This window comes from Neopsephotus bourkii, unplaced genomic scaffold, assembly GCF_033783945.1.
Source record: "Neopsephotus bourkii isolate Nb327-2 ecotype Australia unplaced genomic scaffold, CSIRO-AGI_Nbou_v1 NB_994, whole genome shotgun sequence".
NCBI classification, from domain to species: Eukaryota; Metazoa; Chordata; class Aves; order Psittaciformes; family Psittacidae; genus Neopsephotus; species Neopsephotus bourkii.
Genome location: NW_026901486.1, coordinates 2,854,510 through 2,864,700, shown reverse-complemented (window position 1 = coordinate 2,864,700; position 10,191 = coordinate 2,854,510). Strand labels below are relative to the sequence as shown.

General features: G+C 43.1%; 1 protein-coding gene across 1 annotated transcript; it reads left to right on the top strand.

Moving 5' to 3' along the window:
* The first annotated feature begins 2,066 nt into the window (after positions 1-2,066).
* TMEM129 (transmembrane protein 129, E3 ubiquitin ligase) lies at positions 2,067-9,524 on the top strand. The gene is made up of 4 exons (XM_061359797.1): positions 2,067-2,377; positions 3,379-3,853; positions 6,156-6,315; positions 8,892-9,524. The coding sequence occupies exons 1-4, from the start codon at positions 2,173-2,175 to the stop codon at positions 9,138-9,140; spliced, it is 1,089 nt and encodes a 362-aa protein (XP_061215781.1). The 5' UTR covers positions 2,067-2,172; the 3' UTR covers positions 9,141-9,524.
* The last annotated feature ends 667 nt before the right edge of the window (positions 9,525-10,191 follow it).

Sequence of the window (10,191 nt, the reverse complement as noted above, 5' to 3'; positions counted from 1 at the left end):
GGCCCCACTGGACTTTATTTGTCTCTAGGGGCAGAGATTTGTGTCTGCAAATCCTGGGGTAAATAATGCTGCCCTTTGGCGTGAAATCTTATTAAAGCAACTTTTCAACACCCAAACCCTTCTGCAGTAGAAGGGAGTGGAATAAGAGGCATGAGATGAAGTGCTGCAGGCCCATTTGGATCCCTGTATGGGCACTCACCTCACTATTGCAGTGCCTTGTGGCCAGGGGAAGCCCTGGCAGTCACTGACCCATCCTCACTGCTCTACGCTGTAGCACACACAGGTTTCCGTGCAAAGCAAAGCAAAACTGGGCCAGAATTTAAGATGCATACCTCAGTATTATTCTTGTGGGTGCCTGCTATGGAGGAATTGTGCTTATGTCCTACACAATATTCATAAGAGGTCAGTATATCCCTCTGTACTGGGCACTTGTGAGGGTGCATCTCAAATCTTGTGTTCAGTTCTGGGTCCCCCAGTATAAAAGCGACACTGAGGTGCTGGAGCGGGTCCAGAGAAGGGCAAAGGAGCTGGTACAGTGACTGGAGCACAAGTGTGATAGGAAATGGCCGAGGGACCTGAGGGGTTCAGTCTGGAGAAGGCTCAGGGGGGACCTTACTGCTCCCTACAACTGCGTGACAGGAGGTTGTAGTGAGGTGGGGTCAGTCTCTTCTCCCAAGTAACAAGCAATAGGACAAGAGGTAAGGGCCTCAAGCTGCACTAGGGGAAGTTTAGACTGGATATTAGGAAAAAATTCTTCACTGAAATGGTGATCAGGCATTGGAACAGGCTGCCCAGGGAAGTTTCTGCTGTCCCTGGAAGCGTTCAAAAAGCGCGTAGAACAGGCCCTCAATGGCATGGTTTAGTGGTGGTCTTGGCAGTCCTGAGGTAATGGTTGGACTTGATAATCTTAAAGGTCTTTTCCATCCTAGTTAATTTTATGATTCTTTGAATGTAAGTAAACTTAGAATGCCCCCCTGAGAGTCAGTCCTGTATGAGTTTATGAAATCATGTTGATACCATGAGGACTCTTCAAGGGAAATGAAATTTGCTGATATAGAAATTAATGCTTAGAAGCTGGAAAGATTGAGGTCCACATTTAAATTCTGTTTCCATTCAGAGATCTATAATGATAAATAAAACCACAAGAACTTCCACCATGTTCAGGACTTCTGCACTACTGTCCCACATAGCTGTTAGAGCATGTTATTGCTCTTCCCTCCCTCAAACATACACCCATCCGTCCCCTGTGCATCCCCAAGTATGTCCTCATAATACATGTTACTGATAACAACAGGGACACGTGACCCGTCTGCCAGCTGTTGGGATTTCACATGCTGGGGGTAGCATTTCCTATTTACATTTCCCCATCAGTATCAGCATGTAACATTACATGTTGCTTCCTCTGCTGTGCTTTTCCAATTGTGCAATTTCTCCATTCTCTAAGAGACCAATATGGCATTTATGGTGATTACAGGGTGCAAGGAGGGGTTTGTTGCATTTTAAAGAGACATGGTGATTATTGTGGCTGTTATCTGTACTTCAGTAGTAACCGTAGATCGCAGCCAAGCCTCTCCATTTACTGCGTTTGTGAGTGCACAAACATGATCTTAAGATGTCTCCCTTTAATGCCTTTTAAGATCAGACATCACTGTCTTAGTAATTCTCTGAAGAAAATAGTACATAAAATACACCAGGAGAAACAAGGAAGAGGCTTTTTCAGACTCGTAAGTAAAACGGGCTGTTTCCCTACTTTAGAAGGGTGATAGCCCCATCCAACAGGGCTCTTTCAGTTTAGTTTACAGGTCGCCAGCCGTTTCTAAGGCCTGAGGCTACGGGGAGGGCTGGCTACCGGAAGATGCGAGTCCTGGCCAGCCCTGGAGAGACCGGAGCTAAGCGAGATGGTTTGTTCCTTGCTGGATCGGCGCCACAGCCCCGGGGCTCGCCACTGTGAAAGCCGCGACCACGGAGCTCCGTACAGAGGCCAACAGTGGCAGGATGCCCTCACCAACCCCAACCACCCCGCGGCCGCCCCCCCACACCCCGACTACTACCGGCTCCGCCCCAACGGAACTGCCGGCCGCCCATCCGGAGCCACGGCGGAACTACAGCTCCCAGCCAACCGCGGGCTGGGCCGCGGTGGGTCGGGCCGTGCCGGGCCCGGCGGGGCGCAGCATGGAGAGCCCGGCAGTGACCTTCACGCTGGCCTACGTGGTGTTCTCCGTGTGTTTCGTCTTCCCGCCCGACGAGGTGCGCTCGGCGGGGCTGACGGTGCAGAGCCTGCTGGCCGCCTGGCTGGGCAGCGAGGATGCGGCCTTCGTGCAGTACCACCTGCGGCGCACCACCAGCACGCTGCTGGCGCACTCCCTCCTGCCCCTCGGTGAGCACCAGCGGCGGCAGGGGAGGCACCGGGGTGGAGGGGGATGAAAAGCCGTTGCCAGGATCCTGCTGTGTCCGGCGGGAGCCGGGGGGTCCTCAGTAGTGCCCACCTGTCCGGTGCTCGCAGGCGTGGGTCAGTCGGTCACGCTATATATATAGTGGAAATAGCCTAAAAGGGGGCCTGTAAGAAAGCTGGAGATGGGCTTTTGACAAGGGCATGTAGAATAGTACAAAGAGTAACAGTTTTAAACTGAAAAAGGGGAGATTTAAATTAGATACAAGGAAGAAGTTCGTCCCTGTGAGGGTAGTGAGACACTGCCACAGGTTTCCCAAGAAGCTGTGTCTGTCCCATCCCTGGCAGTGTTCAAGGCCAGGTTGAACAGGGCTTGGAGCAACCTGGTCTAGTGGAAGTTGTCCCTCCCTCTGGCAGGGGGTTAGAACTGGATGAGCTTTAAGGTCCTTTTCAAGCCAGACCATTCTGTAATTCTGTTTTAGTATTGCTCACACCTCTTTGTGATGTACACAGTGAGCTTTCTAACTAGTTGGCTGCATCTGAATGCATGCAGTTATAGAGAAGTAGCATTTTATTTAACTTGTGAATTCAAATCAGCTTCCTTTAGCCATACAGTTCTGCTAAAACTGTATGGCATCTTACAGGTAATGTATTCAACCAGCAAATTCAAATCAGCTTCCTTAAGATGTATACTTCTGGTAAAAGCGTCATTTTATAGGCAATTTTATTTAACCTTAATTAATTTAACCTTAATAATAATTTATTAAATTTGAATCAGCTTAATTTAGCTATGTAACTCTGGTTAAAATAAGTGACAGGTAACAATTTACCTTAGGTTGCTTATGACAAGAGGGTTGAATTTGAGTTGTCATCCAGAGGTACAGCAGCTCTTCTGTAGATGAGCTCACTGGTTAGATAACTGTGATTTCAGGGTATGTATTTATGTATGTACTTTATTGCTTTCTGAAAGTAAGTCTTTTTCCTTGCAGGTTATTACCTTGGTATGTGCTTTGCTGCACCTGAAAAACATCTCTGCTTTTTCTACCTGGCTTCAAAAGGATGGAAAACTTTCTTCTTTTTTGCTGTTCTCTTTCCAGCGGTCACCAGTGCCCTGGCATATTACTGGTCACGGAAAGGTTGGAATAATCATCCATTAGCCCGAACGCTCGCTGTTTATGCTCTCCCGCAGTCAGGTTGGAGGGCAGTAGCTTCTTCCATCAATACAGAATTTAGGAGAATTGACAAATTTGCTACTGGAGCCCCAGGAGCAAGGGTGATTGTCACGGACACATGGGTGATTAAAGTGACCACCTACTGTTTACATGTTGCCCAGCAGCAGGACATTCATTTGACAGTGACAGACTCCAGACAGCATGAGCTCACCCCAGACTCAAATATGCCTGTGCAGTTCCTCACCATCCGTGTTGCCAGTATAAATCCCTACGTGAAGGCATTTGATATCCGGTAAAACAACTACGCTGTTGTATCTGTGCAATTTGATGGTGATAATGAAATGCTTTTGTGGCGGAAGACTCCGAAGGTCTTGTCCCTTCCTTTTTGGTCCCTGCCTGGTGTTCAAAGATGCTGCGTGTGCAGTTCTGCCACACAGTGCTGTGAAGAAAGGTTTTTTAGAAGGATTTCTACAAGTACAGTATTGAAAGCACAGTGGTTAAACAGAGGGACTGCCCTATTTGATCCTTTCTTAGGAAGAGGATTGTGCTGGATGCAGAAAGAAAGAACTGGAAAAACTTGGGTGAAAGATGGAGAACAGGAATGAAAGGGAGAATCTTTGGTCTTCCGAATTTTAGGGAAGGAGTAGTCATTTGTCTACAACTAACTGGCTGGTTTTCACCCATGACTGTTTTTGTCTGCTCAAGGCTCATAATTTTGTCAGTGCTCAGAAGAGTTCTCTTTGAGCTATTGCAAACCAATTTCCTTAAAGCAAGGAAGTAATCTTGGTCTATTTCTGTGTTCTCATAGCAGTAAATCATAGCAAACATGCTGCAACCTGTCAGGGCTTGTTTTCCAAAGGCACATGATGTTTTTTTTCAGCAGTCTCTCTGTGGAGCTAGGCAAAAGTACAAGTTCTGCAGAACAGAAGGATGCTAAAGTCTCTAAAGTTGGCATTAAACTGAGTACACAAAATCATGTTAGTGCTTCTAAAACTATATTTGAAAAGGCCTTTGAGTGTCTGCTCGCAGTGAAGTTGCATGACAGCAGGACTTATTTAGTTTGTAACTAGAAGTAGTCAGATCTCCCTACTTGTAGGTGAGCAGAGGGGTCCTGGCAAGCATGCATAAGGCATAGCCGTGGTTGCATGAGATACCCAGGTAAACAGAGCTCAGAATGAGAGGTAAGCGTGAAAATCCTGAGTAGACCTGTGGAGTGGTGACTAAATAAGTACTAAATAACTAATTTATTTTTTTTTCTGTAAGTGCTTCAGTGTCAGGGTGATAAATCTACATCCCCAGCTCAGAAAATCATGGCTTTTTTGACAATTCCTTTTTTGGAAAAAAAATAAATAAAAACACAACCCCCAAAGCTTTATTTTGTGGCTATATAGAACTACACTGATAACAGTGTTTAAAAGTTCTTGTAATAAGATGTGTCAGAAATAGCAAGTCTCTGCTAGAATACAGTCATACAGGATTTAAGAAAAGTGCCATAGGACAGAATTCCCCTACTAGGGATAAAGGATTATTGTGTATATCCAGAATCAGGTTGCATGCAGTGGGATGTTTCTAGAAAAATGCTTTTGTGCAGTCAGGCTACATTTCCCTGAGTGTGCAGTGTGAATTTTTCCTCTGCATAGAATGATCTCTGTTATTTGCACAGATAATAGCATCTGTTAACAAACAACAATATCCTATAGTAGTTGAAACAATGGAGACCACCTGGTGCTTAAGCTAAGCCAGCATCTCATTTTACTGGGCTCCAGGAAGAACAAGGAGTTTTAGGGCGATGCTCCCAGGGCTTCTCTGTGAAAGCTGTTTAATGAGTGGAAACATGGAGATGGGGAGTTCTTACTATACAGTTCAGAACCATTTCAATAAAAAGCGGTTACAACAGTAATGTGTCACTACTGGGTCTGCATAAGGTCTCATGTGCCTCTTGAGGTCTGTGGGCCTCACTTAGCGGAAGTAAACCTATTGTGATGTGCAGCTTGTTACAGCCTTAACTCAAAGTGTAAGTTGCATTCAGCAGCTCTCTGTAGCCATCATGAAATTTCAGTTTCATCTAAAATTGAATCATAAAACCACAGAAACTGATACTGACTGATATTCTTTTTGATACTTCTACGTACTGTGTATCACCTTGTGATACATGCCACATGATACAACTCTGATTTCTGTCCTCAGGAATTTATAAATTAGAATTCGGGTGTAGTACAAGTAAAATGGAATTAAAACGGTGGACAGAAATTGAGCATGAGGCATTTTACAGTTAATGCATGATTTAGGTACCTGTATTGCTTTTTTTTCATGATGATAATTTCAAACCCTTCCTTTATTTTTTGTATGTTTTAGTTAATCTCTGGCATATCCTGTCAGATATGAAGGAGGACAGTGTGTTGTGTTGTGTCAAAAACAACAACTAAAAAGCAAAAGAAAACAAAATAGTCAACACTTGCTTATTGACTAGTGTGTACCAACCTAAATAGCTTTTGTGTGGATTCACTTCTCTGTTGGTGACCTCTGCAATGTACTATCAAGGTAATTTGAATGGATAATCGTGGTAACATTTTGTTCCATCTTTTGTTCTTCAGGTTGAACTCAACAGAGTATGGGGAGCTCCGAGAAAAGCTCCGTGCTCCCATCAGCAATGCAGCTAATGTTGTGATCCATCAAAGCCTTAGTGATTTATTTCTAGAAACCTTTACGTCTCTGGTCGAAATTAACCAGACATACTCTGTTCCAAGCACCCAGGTGAGACTGTAATCATTATACTTTTCAATGTAGCTGAGCCTGCAGTTACTGTGTCATTGATAATTTAGGGCTGTTGAAGGCAAATTTTAAGATAAGTCATTGTCAAGGGCTTAACCAAAAGGTTTTGTGGTTGTATGATGATTAAATGATAATTATTACATGGTAATTAATCAAAGTGTAATTAAATGGTAATTAAACAGCAAACACTCAACTTCTAGTAGTTAAGCTAGCCTTTATACAATATGCCTTAGATCTGATACAGAATGTTGCTTACCTTGCTGTAGATAACAGGCTGGGTAGGGGATCTCTCAACCTCGAGGAGTAATTGTGAGAGATGTCGTACCTCAGGGGAGATACAGCCCGCTGCCGCACAAGATAGCAAAATGGGCTTGGGGGTACAGATATCTGTAGTGTAAAGTGACTACTCATAGTCAAACTCCCTTTCAGGGCATTTGCAGCCGTTTTAGTTTTGTCTAGTTCATATTAGGCTGGCACCATTAGCTCCTAATAAGACATGGCCTAGATGCGTTAACATGCTAAGAAGGTCTGGCCTAGCACACTTGTTCAAGGTCTGCACAGCAGGGCTGATTCCAGTCAAGCCTCCTCTTCGGCGGTGCCTGGACCATCATGCTGTTCACATATTGGGCTGGGTGCAGCCGTCACAGGGGCTCACCTTTCATTTCAGTAAACGTGTAATATAGTTCTGGCTCCTTCTTCTGTTCCTTCTGCAAGGAGATGACCTGTATTGTGAGCATGACATTTTTGATAAATAGCATAGTGGAAGAAAGTCCCGTATAATAATTCCCATCATTTGGAAATGATGAGGTTACATTTCCAGAAGGTTTATGGGAGCTAGAATAACAGCTGTCGTTACTGTTCGTTAGGCAGTTTGCTCCATTGCAGCTTACTTTTCCAGATAGCCGGGTTTTGCTGGATCTTGTGCTGAAATTAATCAGTGATTCGTAATTGGACCTTGCTTTAATTGTAAATAATGCCAGAGTCCTCCTTGCTATAGTATTTGTGACCTGGTCATTATTATACTTGTGCAGCAGTCAGAAGTGTGACTAGAGTGCTGTTCAGTATATCAACGATAACTAATTAAACTAGTTCTGGTGACCTTGTGGTGAGTCTGTGTGAGGGATTCCAGCTCATGGAGTGAGCACTTGATATCTTTACTAGTGTTATGCAGCTCGCGTGGTGTTTTCACTGTCTGGTTACATGAACTAGCTAATATCAAACTGGGTCAGATATGTCTGCGTGTAATGTAGTTGTGCATTTTGGTAGCTGCAGCAGTGTACAATGAAAAGAGATGTTCAAAATAGAGAGAAGATATTAATGTGAGAGCCGCTTTCTTTCAGGCCTTTTCATTTGTGACACATTTATGTGTCAGCTGAGCTACTGAACTTTGATTTGACACCGAGTGATAAATAACATCAGAAACTGATATGAACATTTAAAATACAACATGGCATTTACCCTGTTTTGAAGCTCTACGAGTAAGTTGGAAAACATAGTTAACCTTTCTATGCTAAGAGTTTTTTTCTGTCTAAAAAGACTAAAACAGTAATTTCACAAGTGAAAGCTGATTCAGATCCCAAAAGAAGCAAGCCTGCTTCCTGCACACTTCTCATCCCATGTTGACACAAGACTTTGTCTGCAGTGAACCTTGTTGTGAGAGATGATCAAGGTGAAAAGCAGTATCACTGGTTTTCACCTGGATCTGCTCCATGGGCAAGCTGCCAGTGTGGTGGGACAGACACTTGAGCTGACAAGGGAAGAGCCACTGGAGGTGGGAACTAGAGACCACAAAGCAAAGCAGCTTTTTGTTACATCAGTAGCAGTATGAATAAGATTCAGGTCTCCATGCCTGTTCAATGTGCTGTCTTTTGAACTTTGTCAAGTTCTTTGAGAGGTTTGGCTGGAAGACACATGGGAAATGCTAATTACTGTTTATTATTTATAAAACACTTCCTAGCAAAATTACCTCCCTATATGCAACTGCAAGTTTATGTGGCATAGTTAACTGTGTGCACATAGCAATTATTCCAAATATTAGCCAAGAAAAATTAAGTAAACTTCTGGTCCTTCAAGATGAGTGCCCATTGTGTTGAGTAGAGCCCTGAATTCCTCTGTTATTTACGTCTCTTAGAAAGGTGGAAGACAGGAACAGCCATTTGCTGTAATAAGTGGTAAGAACTGTTTGCTTTATTTATTGTCCTTATTTTATATAGATATGTTTTTGAAAAACAGTATGTCTAAGTGATGAAGATGGCTACTTGCTTACCTTGCCTTAGCTGCTGTGCTCTGGAAGCAGGTGGGGCTCTTCAGAGAAAGAATGGGGTTTTTCAGTCATTTTCATTTATTCAGTCTCATGCAGCAGTTCTGGGTTTTTTTGTTTAAACAGATACTTTGTCCTTATTCTAATAAAATAATTGTTCTAATAAAAAAAAACTATGGAGATTGAAACTATGTGATATCTTCTGGTGGGGCAGTTCTGTCTTGAGGCTCTGCCCAACTCTTGAGGCTCTGGCCTCCCACTCCATGGGTCAGGGTTTGAGGTTTTCTTCTTTCTCTAGGAACTGGAGCCATGCATAGGGTGTATGCAGACTATTGCTAACATCAAGCTCATCAAGAACTGCCAGGAGCCAAACGAAGGGGAGTGCCAGCAGTGCTACTGTCGTCCCATGTGGTGCCTCACCTGCATGGGCAAATGGTTTGCCAGCCGACAAGATCAGCAGCGCCCAGAGACGTGGCTGTCAAGCCAAGTGCCTTGTCCGACTTGCCGAGCCAAATTTTGCATTTTAGATGTTTGCATAATACGATGAGTAATACATGGGTATGTTTTAACTTTTTAAACTTCATTATTTCAGAGTGGGTTTGGTTAAAAGGCCTGTTAGATTTGTTTCTGAGACTTCATGTTCTACAAAGGTGCAGGCTCCAAAGCTTTCTTTTATAGTGTTGAAAATAGATGTAAATCTTTTCAGTTCCTCTCAACTTTCACTTGTATCTTTGGGTTTTATTTCCTAGATGTCAGTTTATGGAATTTTATTTAATTCAGACTTTGTTTTCTTCTTGGGTTGAATAAGGATATACCTTTACACTTACAGTACTGTCCTCTTTTTTAAGTTTCAACGTAGTTTAAATTCTTTCAGTTTTTAAACTTAACTTGGGTTTTTTATCCTTTAATAAAGGGCTAACTGAGAAAATTACTTTGGTTAGACTTCATTGATACTTTTGTTCTTCTTCAATCCATTTGTAAAGTTCTTATTAATCTTTAGAAGTATTCACTGAATAAGTATACCATTTGTGTTCCTTGTGCTGCTCCCCTCCACTAAGAAGGGGGACCATTTTCTGTAGGCTAAGGAATTTAATCCCTGAAGTGTGTAACTCCCACGGGACCTTTTATTCCAGTAATCTGCTTCTGGCTTATGTTTTTATGGATGTATTTGTTTCAGACAACAGAAGGAGTTGGAAACATTCCCCATTTACTTACACTGCTAATGGTATGCTTTGTGAAATCTGTTGGCTGCTAGAAGCTGCATAGCTTAGGGTTTCGGTGCTCTTTAGGTGATGGACATGGGGTTTTTTATACATTTGAATAGAGTGCAGCAAACATCTGAACTATCTAAATACTCTGAAAGAATGCTCAGCTGTTCCAAAGCCCATAAGCTTTTTCTGAGGGGTAATTTTGCCTCTAAAATTAATGTCAGGATCACAAAGGTAGAAGTTGACATGCTAGATGCCTGAAGAATGATTATCATTAGCAAAAGGTTTTCAGGCTTGCAGCTCCGGGACTGATCATAAGCAGTAGTTGCTGGTTTTAATATTCACGGTGTACTGATGTACACTTGATCTGATCTGCATCAGAGTATTCTG